The sequence below is a fragment of the Calonectris borealis genome, chromosome 3 (assembly GCF_964195595.1).
Source record: "Calonectris borealis chromosome 3, bCalBor7.hap1.2, whole genome shotgun sequence".
NCBI lineage: Eukaryota > Metazoa > Chordata > Aves > Procellariiformes > Procellariidae > Calonectris > Calonectris borealis.
Window position 1 is genome coordinate 47365238 of NC_134314.1, and position 20196 is coordinate 47385433.

General features: G+C 34.1%; 1 protein-coding gene across 5 annotated transcripts in view; it reads right to left on the reverse strand.

Moving 5' to 3' along the window:
- Positions 1–20196, reverse strand: part of ASCC3 (activating signal cointegrator 1 complex subunit 3) — a 285630-nt gene that overhangs the window by 86354 nt on the left and 179080 nt on the right. For all 5 annotated transcript variants that reach the window (XM_075145562.1, XM_075145559.1, XM_075145561.1 and 2 more), the window contains 5 exons: positions 13319–13510; positions 12772–12996; positions 7431–7550; positions 3173–3337; positions 2216–2302 (listed from right to left, as the gene is read on the reverse strand). In XM_075145562.1, coding sequence (XP_075001663.1) covers positions 2216–2302; positions 3173–3337; positions 7431–7550; positions 12772–12996; positions 13319–13510 — 789 coding nt within the window. The remainder of the gene's footprint in view (positions 1–2215; positions 2303–3172; positions 3338–7430; positions 7551–12771; positions 12997–13318; positions 13511–20196) is intronic.

A 20196-nucleotide genomic window follows, 5' to 3' on the forward strand; every position in this document is an offset into this window, starting at 1 on the left:
AAAAATTTTTACACTGAAATCAAATGTTCCTTATAATATAGTTACATTATTTTAAAATGGAGTCTTTAGTTTTAAGGAAAAAAAAAAAAGAAAGAAGAAAAAAAGCAGCAAACCCACAACTTCCACAATGTAGCTAATAGACCATAATTGAAACTATCTTAATAGTGACACAATTACTTTTTATTATTCATCACCACCTATTAAGGTTGCCATTGACATACAAAAATTTGATATGCCACAAAAATTGAATCTTCTGACCCTACCATCCTTCATCTGATGAGATTTCATTTTTTATTTGACCAGAGTAAAACCTCTGTCCATCTGGATTAGGGCAATCTTGAATTAACATTAAATGTACTCATTATAGTTACATAGTTTGCATGTGGCATAACACATTTTTAACTCACAATTGTGAAGTACTATGATTCATGATATTAAAATTTTCACTGTTAATAAGATTAAGTCTTAATATGAGTAAAGAAATATTCATATCTATGGTTTGAATAATGCATAACATTTCACATTCTAACTGATGACCCTTACATGGCAAAACCAGCATAAATCTACATATTCTTTGATTTACTGATAGTCTGTTAGTGTAAAACTTATTTAAAGAGGGTAAATGTTTGGTCCCTGCAGGGAATCAGCTGGAAGTAATTTTCATTTGGACCTGACTACCTGACATAGAAAAGACCCTAAGACAACTGGGTTAAAATCCCCAGTCCAGCCACTGGTCCTACAGGAAAGAAAAAGATGAAGGACACAACCATCACAGATGACTCCAGTGTCAGGGGAATATTATGCTCTGCTTGCAACAGCATTTTTGATATTTTTTTCTGCTCTTGCATAGCACAGTACAGGTCAAATACAGATCTGTACTTCAGCTACTGATAACTTACATATCTCAAAATACAGAATTTTTAAGGGCACTATGGAGACATGATTCATATTAACTAAAGTCACAATTTTTGTCACACAGAGGGGTAAATCCTGAGTTATCCTTGTGAAAATCAGTTACTAGTTTTAACATTCAGAGCTGCACAGCAAAGGAATCACAAAAAACTGGAAATGATGTTGCACTGGTGCCATACCTTACAAATCTGAGCAAGCAAACTAGAAAAACTATGCTTTAGTCAAGAAGCATCACTACTAACTTTATTACAAATATAGAAACATATCACATCATATTTTCCATATGCTTCCCTTTTAAATATTCAATTCGCTAAATTTAGACCTAGCAAAGCAATATCACTACCATAAAAAACCCTTTCTAGCTTGGAAAACGTTGCATGTATCACTGTGAAACCTCACGGCTTATTATCTTCTATAATAAAAGAGATTACAGCAAAATAGAATTTCTCCATTAGATAAAGAGATGGTAATACTCAGACAATGTGTGCAAATATGTAAATATGTAGATGGTGAGGGATTCACACTTCCAGTTTGCAGAGCCAGGTGAATGAGAGCCAACTCTGATCTGAAAGTTGTATAATAGTGGTAAAATGGCAATGAGCCCAAGCTAATAAACCCTGTGGAGTCTGGCTTGCACCTCTATGAGATGGAAGCATGGGCAAACAAGCTCATGCCGGTTTGCAATGTATTATCTTCTGTCCTACCCACACAGGAGGCAAAAAGGGAGGTTGGAATTGAACTGAGTACGGTAGTACAGTAATCTGCTAGCCTGCACAACAAAATCTGTTACAACAACTTTCTAGATTTCAAATTTGAAAACAATTGATCAGAATTTATGATTCTGCTAATCTAATATTGTTCCCTGCATGAAGTATATTACAGAGTTAACTTCAGTGAGTCCTGCCTCATTTCTGATAAAGCAAATTGTTCAGGGAGACATCTAATAATGGTTTAAACTTCAAACAGAAAAACTATCTCAGCCCTGGGTGCACCATTCCAATGGACACTTATCTTCACCTGTTAATAACTGAGAAGCTGAAAAGTTCTTAAAAGCATTTAAAAGGAATTCTCAGAGATCCATAACTAGTTATTAAATGTGCATTATAGTTCAAGCTGAACCACATATAAATTTGAGTGAGAGCATATATAGTTCTTGGCAATTATGCCTACTTCGAAAACATTTTATAATGGTGCTTAACATTTAAGAAAACTTGGGTCTGTAGACACTTAGTATTTATGGAGTGAGTTTTATGTGGAGCCTAGTTCTAAGACATATTCTTTGTATGAAAGGATGCAACTTTACCTTTATCTGTTCGAATTCTTCAGCTTTTGATACTATTGCAAGAATATCGCCATCTGTTTTATGAGCATCAAACAATTCATTGAAAGTCTATTAAAAATAAAATGAATTGATTTAACACTGAAAATAAAAATATACATATAGCACAAAAGAAAGAAACATTAACCAAGATTTTAAAAGGCATAGAAGGTTAAAATGTAACTAAGTTATTGGAAGACCAGAGTAATGCAATTTAAACAGGAACAATTTCCAGAATGACTTCTTAGCGCTTTCAGAAAAACAGTCCCTCGAAACTTGGGCACCCCAAAATCGAGAGACATGCAAACTATGACCATTTCAAAAAAAGTCTAGGACATCTTTCAGTGAGTAAATCTGCGAGACTAATTATACATAGTGACAGTAAACAGTTAAAAATTATTAATGCCAAGTCTTCAGCTTTTATTCAAGAAAAAGACTTATTTCCTACAAAAGAAAGGTTTTAAGATGAATGTGTACATCAAATCAAGCTTCCAATACTACAAAGTTTTGTACAAATGCATCTTCCTTACACGTTTACAACACAATCTGATTACAGTGCCAAAAATTGCTTGAGTTTGGCAACCTGATAGGATTTTCATGCTGAAAAACTTTTCTGTTATCAGACTCTATACTTGAATGTGCTATCATGTACCAATGGTTGCATACACTGTTGATAACAAAATGCTTCTTATAATTCACCTAAAAGAAGGCAGAGACTATAGAAATTTCAAATCTCACTTCACACCAAGTCTAATTTTTCGGTATTGCTTTATACTTAGTTTCTTTCTTTTTCTTCTCTATTTCCTCTCTCCCCATTTTGGTAAATATGATTTGAAAATATATTCAACAAATCAGCTACATATTCTGTAATATCTTATAACTATTTTAGGTATAGCTTCAAAAAGAAGGAAGAAAACCCAGAAATAGAACATCATATTTTACCTCTATAGTATTGTATTTAATATAGTAGTGGCTGGCAGTTCTGCCTAAATCTGTTGAAGAAAAAAAGCCAGTTCGTTCTTCAAAGCGAATCATGCGGGCTTTGTCCAGTTTTCTGCCGACTTCAATTACCAATTTTTCTCTGTGCTTTTCTAGACCTGGGTCCATCTAGACACAAAACACATACATTTATTTGTATAAAAGAAAAAAAAAAAGTGTTAAATAAATAATTTTATTGAGATAACCCTGTCACACAAAGCCAGAACCCAAATAAAAGGAAGATACAGTTATTAAGTCAAGATTTTCCTGACATCTCACTAATAACAGTTACATTGATATTATTGACCAAAAACTGTCTGTACAGGACAAAATAATCAGAATAATATTTCTTTTGTAATGCTTTGAGACTATCAATACAATGTAGACTAATATTACTTATGAAAGAGTAGCATGATTATGAAATAAATTTACATTGAAGTTTTTGAAAGAAGTTTTAATGATAACATATTCTTCATGAAATTATCATTACTGAATCACTTCACAAAAACATGCAATCTTATAGTATCTTCTATTTGTGAAAATGGCTGAAGATATACCTTGCCTGGGTATCTGACACGAGGATGGCTTTAATTGTATCCCAAATAGAATAAGCTTCAAATTGGATGGCTGAAATGTTTACTAGCAAAAAGCATCCCCAAAAGCTTTGGGTATGTCAGCTGGAATATTTTAATTATTGAGTTATAGATGTGCCGTAGAAACATTCACATTAAAAGCACACAAGGAGCTTGCTGTGCCCAACACCACTTCTATTCATATCAAAGTTCAGGAACTTAGACATTTTGTCCAAGCAATAATGTACATTATCTCATTAGTACACACAGGGCTGAGCAAAACTCCCGTCTGAGTGGGACCGCTGTATAATTGTGTGTTTCCACATCATGCAGCTGGGATACCCAGACTGACAAGGATGGGTGAAAAGGGATTCATAGTCATGTTAACCCTCCGGTACATGTGCACCTGAGATATGGCTCTAATTATACAATCAATGATTAGTCACCAAATTTGAAAAGACTGAAACTCTGTTCTAGTCCACAGGCAGCATTCTTATTTCATGGCTTGTATAGTTCAGATTTCCTACAGAGCAAGTTATACCAGCCCTCTTGGTAAATTTGCATCAGAGATATATAACCAAGACTGCAAAAAAGAACAGGCCTTAGGAATTGCTATGCCTTGGTTTGCTCTAGTTTTCCCTGGCCCAGGATTCAGTTTCATCTTTGTGCCAAAGTGCTTCATCTGATGTTCAGTGAAGCTGCCAGTTATTCGGAAGCTGTTTCTCCTTAGTTATGGATTGCCTTAGTTTCAAGTCAAAAGCTAAGATGACAAAGGTCTAGAGTGCTTTTCTCAATAGTAAGTCATGCATTGAGGTCAGATTTCAGAGCAGAGGTGGTCAAAAAAAAAGTAATCAGGATGCCAGATGTTTAACATTTCTTAAAACTAAAGAGGGCAAAAAAATAAAAAAAAAATCAAAACACTTTCCTGCTCCTTTGGCAGTCCAAATTACCTGCCAGTCTTTTGCCTTACATATAAAAAAGCTAAAGCTGTAACAGTAGACTAACATTTTTTACAAATACAAAGGTTTTAACTTTAAAGGAAAGGTCACCAACTTGAAAAGGCTGTGAAACAAATTCCAGTCTAGAGAATCCATGGTTAGCACCCTTCTTGTTGAACTTGCATAATTAGAAATCCCACGGAGTAAAAGATCCAGCCTAGAACAGCTTTAAGCCATACTCTTTAAAACGAGCCTTGGCATGTCCACAGCAAGAAACTAAGCAGGTCTGGAGTATATGTATGGAAATTTAAGAATGCATGATAAAGTACATTATTATTCACATTGTTTTCTCTAGCTAACTGAGAAAAGTGTTGAGGACAAGCTCCTCTAACTTTTACAGATGTTCTAAACATAGACATACAGCTTATGGGGATAAAAAGCTTTGCTTAACTGTGGGAACACCAAAGAGTGGAACCAAAAAGAGGAGAAAACAGACAAAGGGGTTACCTTAAAAAAAACCAGCCACCTTTCCTTTGGAACTCTAAAAGGATGAGAAAATGCCTGTAACTCATACCACAGGCTTCACTAATATGACACTCACATTTGCTCCACTTTTTCCTTCCACTCTTTGCTTCTTTTTGCTGCTCATCCCAAATTTTGGCCATTTTCCCAACTCAGTAAAAGGCATTATTGGCACTTCTGGCAAACAACTTGAAAAGTCACAAATCAAAGCAGTGGGCCTGGAGTAGCCTACTCCTGGGCATAGCCCAGAAACGGGCTAGGTGGGGAACAGTAATATCCCGGAGGGAACACATGGGGTGCAGAATGTGTTGGTGTGTGGCAGGTGCATGCTTGCCCTGGTCTCCCTGTGCAGTAAAACACACCCGTTTTGTCTGGACAGTCTGGACCATTTGTGCCCTGAAGTAATTACTGGATGAGTGCCTGTGGAAAGGGAAAGGAGAACGAATTTGCATCTTCTCAGCCCCACGGAACAGCTGGGAAGAGTGTGACCCATGATGGTTATGCAGATATATGGATTCTGAATGGGTAACATCGGCTGTCAGCCAAAACAAAGATAGAAACTGGCATGCTGCAATATTACTAAGAAACAGTAAGATACCAATTAAAAAAATTGGATACCTATAACCAGAACAGAAGGAATACAATGGCCTAAGTGAGCAAATCTGTGGTTATGCCCGCATCTGGCACTATACCATCCCTATACTGTCTATAACACATTAGCTTTGAAGTTTAAAACTGGTTTATCTAGAAAATAAGGGGATTAGCATTGGGTTTGCTCCTACATGAATGGACAACACTTCAAATTGATATAATTTGTTACTGCCTTAACACAAAAATAGGAATGTCCATTATTAGCACATCAAATCAGAAGGGGTAGAATGGAAGTTAGTGGCAGGAAATACGAGTGCTGGCAATCTCCACTTTCTCAGCAGCTGAATAAAAACACAAAAGCAGGGGGAGGGGGAGCAACTCTTGTTCATTATTTTTTAAATTTATAAAAAACATTTCCGTTAGTGTTTTACTACTTTTTTCACCACTTATTACCACCACAGTTGCATTTCTTTTAATCTAAAATTAATTAATAACACTGGTCGAAAATACTTGATAAAAAAAAAATGAAGGAATTTATAGGAATGGGACAACAACATTCTTCTCACTGGCAAAGCACTTTTGCTTTTCATTTATCTATTACTTTGTGATTTGTGTTATATAGTGTTATATTAACATATGGTAATGTACTGTAAGGCTTTTTATAGAAAACAGATTTGAGATGACCAGAGATCTAAAGGTGTCTGCAGAAGCTTGCTTAAACAATAGCCTACCTACTTCCACTGCAGCTTCCACTATCAGACACAAAAGCTATCAAAAAAAAAAAAAAAAATCTCCTGACATACATCTCTACAAGTTACAATAACCAAAACAACCTCTGCTCACATGACAAATTATGAAGTCACAAAACAGATTCAGGACACGTGAAATAAACTGCAGGTACCATACACTTGTGAGAGTTTCACCTGCATTAGGCTCAATTACCCATGTCCAAACTATGTTAACATTAAATGCTTATAAACAGCTGTACAGAAAAAAGTAACAATATTTAGATAATCTGTAAACTCTTAAACGTCCTAAAAATTACAGATAATGAAAAAAACTTGAAAAAAATGCTTATGTAACTGTGCTCTGATTTATATCACTGCATGGAACACTTCTAAATAAACTCAAAATAAATGAATTAAAAAAGTCTTATAATTACTAAATCACAAGAAAGAGAAAAAAATAACCCAATTAAAAATGTCATTTTATAATTTATAAGATGTCATGGGATGAAACATTCTAAAACAAAAGCTGACGGGAGCAGGGGGGAAAGCAAGCAACTCCAGAATGCTTTATTTTATCATTTATATCTAGTCTACAATACTGACAATAGGCTAAGTTACAGTAACTGTCTGATAAAAATGAATGTTGTCCTTTGGAGCATAACTTGGCCAGTTAAAATGTATTTTTATGTGAACAGAAGGGGCCTCTTAATTTAGTGTTAAAAATACTCCGCTACAGAAAAATATCTTTTTCTAAGCACTTTAAAAGAATTGCTGATGTCAGGTAAGTAGAAATAGCAAATATTTATCCTCACATCAGGGAAGGATTAGAGACCCAGAACAGGTCACAGTTTTTTTAAAATGCATTTTATACCTGATAAGCTTTGTGACCGATGCCATATACTAATGGATTTGCTCTCATCCGTACATAAAGATAAGTGTAACTTATCCACTTTACTGCTTCTTCCACATTAGTTACTGTTCCAAGAGCAATCTGGAAATAGGAAAAGAGACAAAATCAAATGTATATGTTACAGCTGAACATAAGTATTTAGCTGAAAACATATGGAATTCAGAGCGTTAGAACCAGATTAAAGAAAGTGTCGGTATGTTTCTAACTGAAATTATTTTAAAATAATCATACACAATAACTTGAACCATCTTCATCTTATGAACATCTAATAATATGGTATGTTCTGTGACATAATATTATAGATACAGTGACCTACATGATCTTCCCTACACCACTTATGATTTTTACAACTGAAAGATTATACTGAGCAATCTTGCTATAAAAAAAGACAAACAAAACAACATAATTCTTTAGCAAATATGCTCAGAGTAATTTAAAGAAGAGTAGCTTTATAAAAAAAAATCTACATTTAAAAGATTAATTTTTCATACCAATGTAAAAGCACTTTCTGGTTCAAGTCCTAAATCAAATGATACCAAAAATCTTTAGGATTTTCTTCAGCACGCCCTCATTCTTGGCAATCTGTTTGTACACAGTTTTTACAAATAGTTTTCTCCTTTTGCACGTGGCAAGTCAAACATACAGGTACCTACTAGATTTTTGTTATATCAAAACATAACAAAATTGAATAGGTAATATGCAGATATATATACATATATTTATTTATTTTTCAAGGCCAAATCATGTATAACAAAACAGTTTTTTTACTAGGTGACTTTTTTTGCCAGTTCAATAGTTCAATTGAATTTGCCAATTCAATTACCAAATTATTTACCACACACACATTTTTACTTAATAACTTCAGTTCTGTTTTGTATTGGTTACATACATGAGAAGCATTTTACTTATTCCAGTTAACCTGATTTTACCAGGAGAATTTAATATTTCCTGCATGTCCCATGAACAAATATTTTTTGGTTGTTGCTGGTTATTTAAAACAAGCAAAAGTCCCTCTTACCGAATTTTTGTGATAAATTACTACATTTTTAAAGTTATTTTTGTTTTATTGACATTTGGATTTCATATAGACTTTCCACATGACTTGGCAAAAATTAAAAAACCCCTATACAACTGTAAGTGATTTCATATGCATGTTCAGATTGAAGCATCTAAACCTTAATAATAATATAGATACTCTTTTTGAAATAACATAAATATCTAGTAAAAAATAATAATGCAGGCAAAATCTGCCCTGAGTTAAAATAACTTAAACCTTGTTGATATCAATGACCGATAGCATGGAGTAACCCCAAGCTTTGTCTCACACATTTTTCAAGTGATATTTTGTTCTTCAACAGCATAAGGAGGTCAGGGGAAGCCCTGTTGTGTTGTTTTTCAAAGTACATAGGTACATAATGCACTGAAGTAGCTACAAAAACATTCAGTTCTTCATAGACTACTACAGGGAAAACATCTAATACAGCCCACAGGTTATTATTGCTCAATTTGCTACCCAGGTTAATTTCAGCATTTGGTTTCTTCCCACGATTCAAATATCTTTCAGTACACAACTTGAAATAGTATAACAACATAGTCCAGTAGTAACGTTTTCCCCCAACCAACCACTTTTACAATCATGAAAACATAAAATTCTCATTACCGATGACAGTGAAGTCTGACAATTAAAAGAAAAAAAAAACCACAACACTTTTTTTTTGCCTCATATGTTCAAATATCTGACTATATTACTTACAAATTAATTATTTTCATAAGTTAAAACTGAGGGGAAAAAGTGATTATGAAATACAGTTGGGTTTCAGATATGGTACTGAAATCTAATACTGCACTTTCCTTCCTCCCCAACTTTAATGAATACTCACTGAATAATATGCAGAGACAAAAAAAAAAGTCAACTTCTAAATATTTGCTGCCATCTAGTGTTCAAGTAAAGTTCTTATGGATTATTTGAAAATGCATACCTTTGTTAAAACAGTATGAATGACGGAAGTTACCTTATTAATACACTTAAGAGTAATTATGAAATAAATTATTCACAAAGTTAGGAGAGGACCTCTGTTAAGACCTAGAATATGTTGTATTCATAAAATCAATAAACAGACAAGGTGATACTTTATTAAAGTAAAATAAAAAGAAAAAAAGTTCTGAATTTTCCAGCGTTTCTTCAACCACGTATTACGTATTTAGTTATAGATAGAATAATCAATAAGTAGAAATATTTACTATGTTGACATTGTATTGTTTGATTGCATCAGCCATCACAAAACACTTTTTTTTTTAAACTGTTCAAATACAAATAATTGTGTTGCCCTCACAAAAGGAAAACTTAAGTACTATATTAATCCAACTCACTGTGTCATTTTAAATGAAAAAAACCATCAGCATCACAAATTTTCAACTAACTGTTCAATGGCTGATGTCACCATCACCGAGTGATGTGCTTAGTAGTCTGCATTTTCATTAAATAATTTTTTTACAAATGCTATTCCACAGACTGTATCAAGTTGTACAGTATTTCAGAGGAGGTGTTTTTGATTTTCAAAAAAGTGTAAAAAGATATAAGTGGCATGGCTTTTTGGGGCCAGTTTTTGAAAAATGAAGTTTTTCTCTCTGATATTTCTATACAGATTAGAAAGGGGCATAAAAATATTACTAATATACAACAGATAATATTATATACAGTATATATATTATATAATATTCTGTGTTTTTACATAAGAATGTTTAATTACTATTGTATTTGTATAATTGAGCCAGATTATATTGATGAAAAATTTCTATATATGAATCAAATATTTGTTGTTAAGGCAAGAGAGCAAGGAATCTTTCTAACAACCTAATAAGCAATTTTCTGTTTGCTTTGGAAACCAGGGTATTTTGAATTACCATTTCAGCATCTGAAGTGATTATGGTCTTATTCCTGTATGGCTTTTGAAATAATTTCTTAATGCTACTAGAATTTTCCCAAGTGGGACAGAATGTCCTCTGGCCACATGTGACCAAAGGACTATTTATAAGGACAACCAAACTATGTAAGGGTTGTCATTATCTGTTAACTCCAACAGAAGAAAGTGAGGGGAGAATGGATGATGTTGCTGGTCTCATGCAGGTCAGGTCAGGGCCCTGGACACCAAGGGAGCAAAACTTCAATTCCCCCCAGCCTGCACTTTGCCCCATATACCCAGATTAGCCATTGAGTCACCCAGCTCCTGAGCGATTCTTTTGGAAGGGCTTTGAAGAAATTCTGTGTCTCTTCTGAGAACCACAATAGTTGCCCACTCTTTCAAGATTAGGAGGTTTGTCCAAACTAAACAAGTCACCACCTTATGTTTCTGGCTTCACAAGAAAATCGTAAGTAAATGCAAGGAAAGGCACACCCCCTGGGGAAGGTATCTCTACTGTCCAGCACTGCAAATCCTCTCCTCAGTTTCCAGCTCTCTGGGGAAAGGAGTCGTCCCTGCAACAAGCTGGGGTCCAGCTGTGGACGTCAGGGAGGGCTCTATCAGGTGGAAACAATTAGGGAAGGAATGGTGACCTGCATTGTATGAGCTATTGATGATAGTTCCCAGATAAGTTAAAGTTTATGGTCTAATTAAACCACATCCCCTGCATCTTATCTTTCTTCCTGTATTTCCAGAAAATACAGCCGTAGGTATTTTCTGTTTGCCAGCTGGTCAACTGACCTAGGACTCGCTTCTCTTGACTAAGCACCCTAACCAGCTATTTATTTTATTCCTTTTTACATTCCATTATGACCAGTGGCACAACTTCAGCAGAAAAGGAAAAGGGCATCTCCATGCCTGTGTTGATCCACTGACCATTTACTCTTCTTCTGCTCATTTTCAGAAGAAAAAAAACGCAAAACCAAACCAAAACTCAAAACAAATCTGCAGGAGAGAATTCTCAGTGGATTTAGGTGCTGAACATTAAGACATGTTCCAAGTCTTAATTTTGGTGTTAACTCAATGAAGTTGGGTATATTTCAGCTTTTCCCACTCTAGCTTTCCTAAGAACAAACGCACTGGGACATCAAGGCCAGCATGGTGTCTCGGAGATTAGACAACAGCAAATGCTGAAGGGCAGAAAGTGGCAATGAGAAGCAAGCATCATATAAATTTCCGCCAAATTCTTGAACTATTGCATCTCAAGGTCTTTAGTTAAAGGTTTTGCCTTTGCATTTGATATCTTTCAATGGATTTTTATTTGTGTGTGGAACTGAAGAAGTAACTTATGAGACCCCTTAAAAGAAAAAAAAAACCCAACAACCAAAATCATGAATGATCAAACTCGGTCATTTGTAAAGAATCAAGGAATGAATCTTGACATTTTAGAAGGTGTCCTTTCCAGAATTTCCTTATTTAAAATTATTATTTATGATTGAATAAATATGATTGCAAAGAATTTAAAGTGATAAAAATGTAAAAAATAAACAGAAATATGTAAGAATTATATAGATAAAACAGAACAAGCATCTTAAAAACCCAAGACTATTCCTAATAGATCAAATAAACTTCACATCTTTCAAAGGGATAATCAGTTTTAAGATGTCACTGGACGTTTCAGTTTAGCTGAACTCCTTTACTTTTATTGAAAAAATGTCTAGTGCCTTTGAAAAACAGTATTCTCTTCTTAATTTAAGCATGTTTAAACTTCTGAGGGTTCCTTGTAAAAAGTGTCTGTGTGTGTATATACATATTTTTAATTGGTTATTACAATAGATAGTTTTTGAGTATATATTTTAATATAACAGAAGTGAGTACTCTCAATAAAACACAGCATTTTCAAAGAAAATGCATTTTAAGATTTAAACAGAAGCAAACAGGGAACTTGCTATTTATAATAAACCAGTTCTAATCACCACTGTAAAACAGAGCAAAAAAAAGAGTTCAAGCCAAGTACCTTATTCTTCCTATATTGCAGTCAACCACGTGAAGTAAGTTTGCTTTAATTTTCTGCGGATTTTAATTTGCCGTTATGCAGAACACTTACTAAATTCTAATAAAGCACTTCAGATTAAAAGGTAAATGCTATGTGTTTCTACAGTTTTATCTTAATGAATTTTGACTCTCCGTACTACTTCTAATACCTACTACCTTTTGTAACAGGCCCACAACATTTTCATGTGTAACAGTTCGCTCCTCTTAAACATACACACCTACAGACTACCAGTAATAAATAAAATTTCCATTTTAGATATTTTAAGTGTGAACAATATTGCATTTTTGTTTCAAATAATATTAATCCTTTAAAGTTTGCTAATTTCTTTAAATGATTCAAAGGTTACCTCTGCATTTAGGTTGTCTGCAAGGCTTTCAAGAAACTGGCTTTCAATTGGATTCTGCTGAGTAAGAAGAGTCAGGTAATGACTGAGCTTATCATGAGTTGTAATAATGACGCCTTCTCCGAATTTGTCAAACTGAGGCCGTCCAGCTCGACCAAATATCTGCATGACATCTAAAATTCCAAGGTCAACAAAGGAGCCTCTTTTTGCAGCATATATTTGTGTTCCCTGGTTGAGGAAAAGTTAATAAAAATTAACATAAGTACACATGAATATAATCCTGATGAGCTGAATACTGAAATTAGGCAAATATAGCATGATTTCAGAAGTGTACTTTAACTAATCCTTTCATAATCTTTGATATATTTAAATCTTTACTATACAAACTAGACTCCCACTGGAGAGAATCAGTTTAATTAGATATAAATAACATTTCAAGTCAATCAGACATTTCCCCTCCAGGCCCAGAACCCACAATAAAGATCTTGCTATCTATGCTTCTTTACAGGTTTCTTTTAAGACCCATGTGCAGAGTAATGGAAGCTCTTACCTTAATAACAACAGCATGAGCAGGAAGATTGACACCCCAGGCGAGCGTAGCTGTACAAACTAGGACTTTGATATGTCCGTTAGAAAACAAGTTCTCAACCAAACTTCTGTCTTGCCGCAGCATTCCTGCATGATGAATACTAAATCCATCTGGAAACAGCTCACGTAACTGCTTATTTCTGGATCTCTGTACCTACAATGGACAAGCATAAAAATTAAATTCATTTCTAATTACAGTACAAGAAGCATTGTATTAAAAAAATTACAGGGAAAAAACCCATTGAATAATATTATGAGTCATACAAAAGGAACTATTTCTATTAATGTCAAACTTTTCATCAACACCAATCGCATGATTTTCTACAAATGAATTTGACTTCTATTCTTACTTTCCAAAGAATACACTTAATTGTTTAAATGAATACTTTTATAAAAATATAGCTTCACTTAAACAGAGATCCAAATTTACTGATAACCAGTATGAACACTGAAACTGAGAACTCACATATTGCTTTTCCTTAAAAGCAACTCTTTCAGACTCTGCAGGCAGCTAGGACAGGCTTAATGCAGCAGGTCACACAATATACTTAACATTAAGGAGGGGATACCCTTCCCCATCACTAGCCGTTGCATCAGCTCAGCACAGCGTGGATTAATAAATTCATAGTACAGAATCAAACTGTTCATCTACCCCTCATTTTTACCTTCCCCATGTGAGAAGGCTGGGATCTCAATCTGCAAAACCCCAGGTCCTCCAGCCTCCCACTGCGTACAAGGTCCATAAGCATGTCTCCCTTATTTCTGGGTGCTAGCTTTATCATGCTTTACCTAAACCAAATATTGACTCAAAGTTAAGAAAAACTAATACACTTCCCTTCCAAACACTAAACTCCGAAACTCAGATTGCTTTGGAGTGTGTCTTCCAGAAGCAACAGGGAAGGAAAACCAATCACTTAAAGAGGAAACCCAAACCACCAGAGTTCATGCCATTTTAGCCCAACAGGAACTGTTGTCTTTCTGTTCAGAAACATGGCCTTGGGCTAAAGCTCAAGTATCACAAAAAGTACAGCTCTTTGATTACAATTAAGATGACAGGAGGAAAGGCATGGTAACCCTGTTGTAAACTGGAATAAAGGACCTTCAACCTTCAAGGACCTTCAAGCTTATATGAGCTTAAATATAAGGTCAGAAAGCGTGCCGTATACAAGCTCTTCACCCTCGCCCCTGGCTACTGGTTCCTCAGATCCTCATGTTTCAATGTCCCTTATTTGCCACAAACACCTCTGATTTTCCTCCCATCTCTTCCACATTCCTAACTGCTGCACTCACTGCCTTCCAAAATCGATTGCTGCTGAATATGACACCAGAAGGGTTGTGGTAATGATGACTCTAATCTTTCCCTAAAACAGATTTCTTTGTTATCATTGTCAGCAGTGAATCTCTACTTTTTCATAGACAAGAGAGTTAAGTATTTTTTGACTATCACTGTATTTTCAGCCCTGTATATTATAGTGTATTAATTCTAGATCAAATCATGATTATTAGTATTATTTTTTTAAATCTTCACAATTACTATTACCTGACACACAGCCACTGAAAGTTGACTTAAGGGATACAGATTGGGTAACGCAAAGCAAAATATGGTTCACAGTACTGGCATACTGCCAAACGTGAACAATAAATCTCTGCAAACACAGAAATAAATAGGGAGATGGGAATGCAATTATAAAGAAGGACATGAAAAGAAAAATATTGTAGGAAAAACACATTTCTCAGCTTCACAATTATCCAGCTTCTCAATATCTGATCTTTCCTGCTTTAGCAGTAATTATTTACTATTCATTTAAAGGAAATCAAACTCTGCTTTTAACTACACATGATTTTTTGGCAAATTTAATTAACTGCTGTAGTGCTTAAAAATGAATAAATAAGAAATTGAGAGAATGGCAGAGCAGTTCATGAAGCTTATTCTTTATGAGCTAGTGAATGGAAAGCAAATACTTCATAAAGAACACAAATGCACCAAGGCTTGCATTTATAGTATATCAACAACAAATCTCACAGAAGACAGGCATGTGGAAAAATCACTTCAGCTGCAAATCTGAGAATAATTGTGACACAGAGATTTGGATTGATCTTGATTACATTCAGAACGTGGTGTAAGCATTTAACAATGTAATTAGCTTTTGTCTTAAAGCAAAACTTCCTATGTAATAAGACAACCATCAGAAATTTCACTTTTTTAGTCGTGCTTGTTGTATTGGTGTCACGTGACTATCTTACAGGTATTAAAGTAACTACTTTTCAAAAAGCACAATTATTCAATATCAAAAATTACACTTTAAATATTATAATCTGTAGCTGAAAAAGCCAAATCTTGTTTTCAAATCTCCACAATTTAAAATTTACATACCTTTGTTTGTAATCTGATAGTTTATGTGGTCTAATGTGATTGAAAGACAGGAAAATTTACTAATGGGAAACTAAGAAGAGTAAAATCTTGTACTACATGTGGAACTCTATTTGTTTACAGTTTTAGGAACTACAATTTCACCAAGTTAGAGAAAGAAACTTGTGAATATAAGAAAAAGGAGGAGAAAGGGGAAAAGTTTGTGACAGAAAACACATTAAGATATGGCAATGCTAGTCTGACTATAATTCAAGTACTTACAAGCTTAATATTAATCGACCGTTTAAAAATATGTACGTACACCTAAATGTATCCATATAGTTGCGTTTAGAAAGAATATCCATATGCTTCCAAAATCTACCACACATTCTAAAACAACACCTTTGAAATATTTAATATTCATAGGTTTTGCCTGTTCATTTATTGAATCTATGAAGTGCTAGACTTCCAGGTTGCACAGTAACCAGTTTAGAGACACATTAAATAATTTTTTTCCACCACAGATGATGAACTTTTTTAAATGAAAAATTCACAGCCCACTTTTGACATAGGAAAAAATAAATGCCAAGCAAATCAAATCACTAACTATCCTCGATGATTCCATTAACTGCATAGAAATTGAATTAATTTTCTTTCCATAAATTTGTGGGCATTTTAAATTACAAAGATACAAGGCAAGTTAGTTCAAGAACAATGAAGTAACTCAATTTTATACACTTGAGAAAATAAAATAAAATAAAAAAATCACATACAGTGATGGCTTGGAAGACTGCTCATACAGCATATCCTTTAATGGCAGCATATTTGCAAACAGATGTCCTAAGCTCTTGTGCCAATGAATTGCATGGTTATTCTATTAAATCTGAATTTTAATGGTTGCAGAGACAACAAAACCAACAACTACTAAATAAGGCAAGTGAAACTATAAAAAGTTATACTACTCCCATGTTGTTCTATTACAGACTAAAAAGTTTTGCTTAAAATTTATACAAAATGTTACTAAATGCCTCAGGTGTATGGAGAAGTTGTTATTATGAGGTCTGGCACTGGTCTCCTGATTAAAATTGATTTTCTTTCCCCTCCCTTATTGCTCAAGAGGGCTGTAGATTTATGACTTTTGCTTACATGTGTGTGTGCATCTAAACCAGTATATATTAAATAAATTCCTAGTTTAGCTTGCTGCCACCTATATTTCTCCTTTAAATGTCTTGAATTTCATGCAGTTCTTGATTAAGACACATTAAAAATGTCACAATTAGACACAGAAAAATGTCCTGCTTAATTTTAATGAGAAGTGAGGCATATGTAGCAGAAAAAAAGATTTAATCAAGCTTTAGTGTATTTCAGCTAAAGACTTAAAAAAGATAACAGCCTTCCTTACCCTTTGCTTGCATCTGGTATTACAAAGGTATCATAATTCATAAAGACTACAAGCTGCATGTTTTTGTCTGAACTACCAATACTACATGAATCAAAGAACGAAATTTTTAATAGGCTTATAGCTATTTTTTTTATTTTATCTAAAAAACAAGTAAAAAAGAGTAATAAAGCTTGATTATGAGAAGCAGCTGCCAATAAGTTAATTCTTGATAAGTGAAACACCAATTTATGTCTTTTCTTTAATCTCCGATTGCTATACTCATCTAGGACAGACTAAGTAGATCACCTCTACTTGGTAAGGTCAGATTTTTTTTTTTCTTTCTGCAAATTACTTCTTTTTCCTTTCTGCCTCCTCATTTTGAAGATATTGTTTGCAACTTTGAATTTTGGTGTTTTTTCCCAATAATAACAACACATTTTTTGACTATCATATTTTCTTCCAGTAAAAGAAATGGCACAGGCTATTCTAGTATTTTTCTCACGATCACCTTACTATAGCAAAACTTCATGCTTGTGATCGTAAGACTCAATCATTGTAATTTTCTTTCTGTGGAGTTCACAACAGGGCAGCACTTGCAGTTTGTTCAGAATGCACCATCATATTTGTTCACTGGTTTGAGCAATTCTGAGCAATTTATTCCCATCCTTCATCCTCTGCACTGTCTTGACACTCTGCAAAGTACTAGCTCTTAATTTTGAGGCCTTATTAGCTTCACTTGATGAATGTCGGTGCTCAGGTAGCACAGATATCACAGACATCTAAAATAAACAAAGTAAAGTATCTTTTGCTGCAGCCTTCAATGAAGGGTAGTTTTAATTAGTACTACTACTGTGTGATGAATGTAATTCAGTTATTTCCCAAATAACTAATCTGTAACTTTCCTGAAGACATCCGAAAGTGTAATTCTTAGGTTGACCTTCTAAATTGTTTTAAGTTCCAACAAGGCAAAAACCTCCTCTGCCTCATTCATATTAATCATACTCCTGAATCTGCTCTGCTGGCTCATTTAAAGAATACTGATTGTCTTTCAAAATCTATGAGATTAAGGTAAGATGGGAGAAGTCTCTATCCATTCAGGAAGTAAAGGGCAGCTGAGAAAAGCAGAATGAAAAAGGGAAGTTGAAGACTCCGTAAGTAAGCTTATTCCTGTACCTAAATACAAAAAACTAACATTACTTCAGTATGTATGAGGACTGAGAGAAATGGAAAGAAATGATAAAAGGATTGCATGATCATTCACCGTTTTTGCTATTCAGAATTTACTGCATACATATTGCATATTAATTATCTATACAAGTTAAATCTTCAACATAAGTTTTATTCTTTTATTCATAACTGCTGTTTCAAAGGGGAGAGATCAAAACTTAGATAGTGCCAATAAAACCATGAGAAAGGGTTTTTAAATATGAAGTAAAAATATAATAATTTCTTGTTACAGAAAAAACCATGAGACTCTGTAATGTGCACAGTTAGAGCAAGTATATGAAACCTAGAGAAAATACTAAACCATGAAGATGAGCAGTAACACTATCCAACAGTTTATGAAAGAAACTGAACATAAAGAAATGCAGATTGGAGTCTAAAGGGAGAAAAGAGGAATGCATTTGAGCTGCAATGATTTTACCTGAGGACTCTTCTTTTATGAATTAGAACTTTTATTTGTACTATTCAACTTGTACTGTCTGCATAATAACTAAGCTATCAGCAGCTGTTTCTAGGACAAGGATGAAGTGGCATGTTATGTGGTAAGAGCAAGATTAAATTATTATTTTATCACAGAAGCAAAGAATTAACTTTTGGAAGAAATTTTCCCTTTTAAATCCTTCAGGGAAAATCACATACATTTCTGTGATGAATATATATTAAACAATTGGTCCTTATCTTGTATTACCTTCCATATCTCTTAAGAAACAGCATAAAATGGAAAATTATTAGTATTTACTAAACACATAGTAATACATAAATCATATATAAACAACTTGTCATGAAGCTCTTCTGCAAAGTTATAAATCAGTCATTTTTAAAAAGATACCCAACAGTTCAATACATTGGATTTAGGTAGTGCTTCTGTGTTGATATGCCCTCACATTACTTCCCTCGCTCTTTCCTGGGAATAGCAGCATTAGCTTCACTGACTGTTCACCCTGCAGCTGGTTCCTGTGAAGAACCCAAAGACTACTGAGAGCTCTCCTCAACCAAAATGACTTGCATGACCTAGCAGATAATTTCTGGATGGATGCAGGCTGACCAATATGCTATTCTACTTAATGACTATGCATGCTCATTCTCTACATCTTCACTTTTAAAATGTATCCAGCTATTAACTTTGTATAGTTATCCTGAAGTAATATCTCTGTCCAACATTTATTCTTTTACTGGGTTATAATTAGTGGGTACCTGGCAAGACAGTATTTGAAGAAGGTAATTCTAGCAAACAAATGTGAATCAGTTTGAATTTCTCCTGGAAGAGTCAATAATCTAATTGTCTCCCTCTGGAGATTTAAGTTCACTGTATTAAAGTTAGAATTGTTTAAATCTATGAGTTACTGCTCTGATCAATTTACTGAAATCACCTCAGTAAGTTCTGTAAAGTGCTCTAAAAATAACTCTGAAGGAGAAAAAAAGGAGAGTAGTGTGACTGCTTTGCTTAAACTTCTTCCTCTATCAGTGTAAAGATAACAATTCTTTGAGTGCAATCGCCAGAAGCACATAATTCAGGACTAATTTTCTGTATTATATTATTATACCTGTTTTCCTTCTGAACCTTCTCCTTTTTGTGTGTATCCTTTTCTATTGATTTAAGGCTGTCTCCTGTCAATTTGTAATTTAGAAATACTTGTTTAGAATAGGAATCTATCTGCCCTGAGTCCTCAGTAGGCCACAGACTATTTTTCAGTTGTTGCACTAAAAGCAATTCTCTCTACATGCACACGTAATTTTCTGCAGGGCAGAGCTACCTTCAGTGAAAGTTTTAAAAAATATTTCAGGTCTATATAACATACTGGGTTTCTGTAGTTTGTGAAACACAGAGTTATTGCAGAATGAAGTATTCATGTATTTAAACCACAATTAGAAAAACTGTATGAAA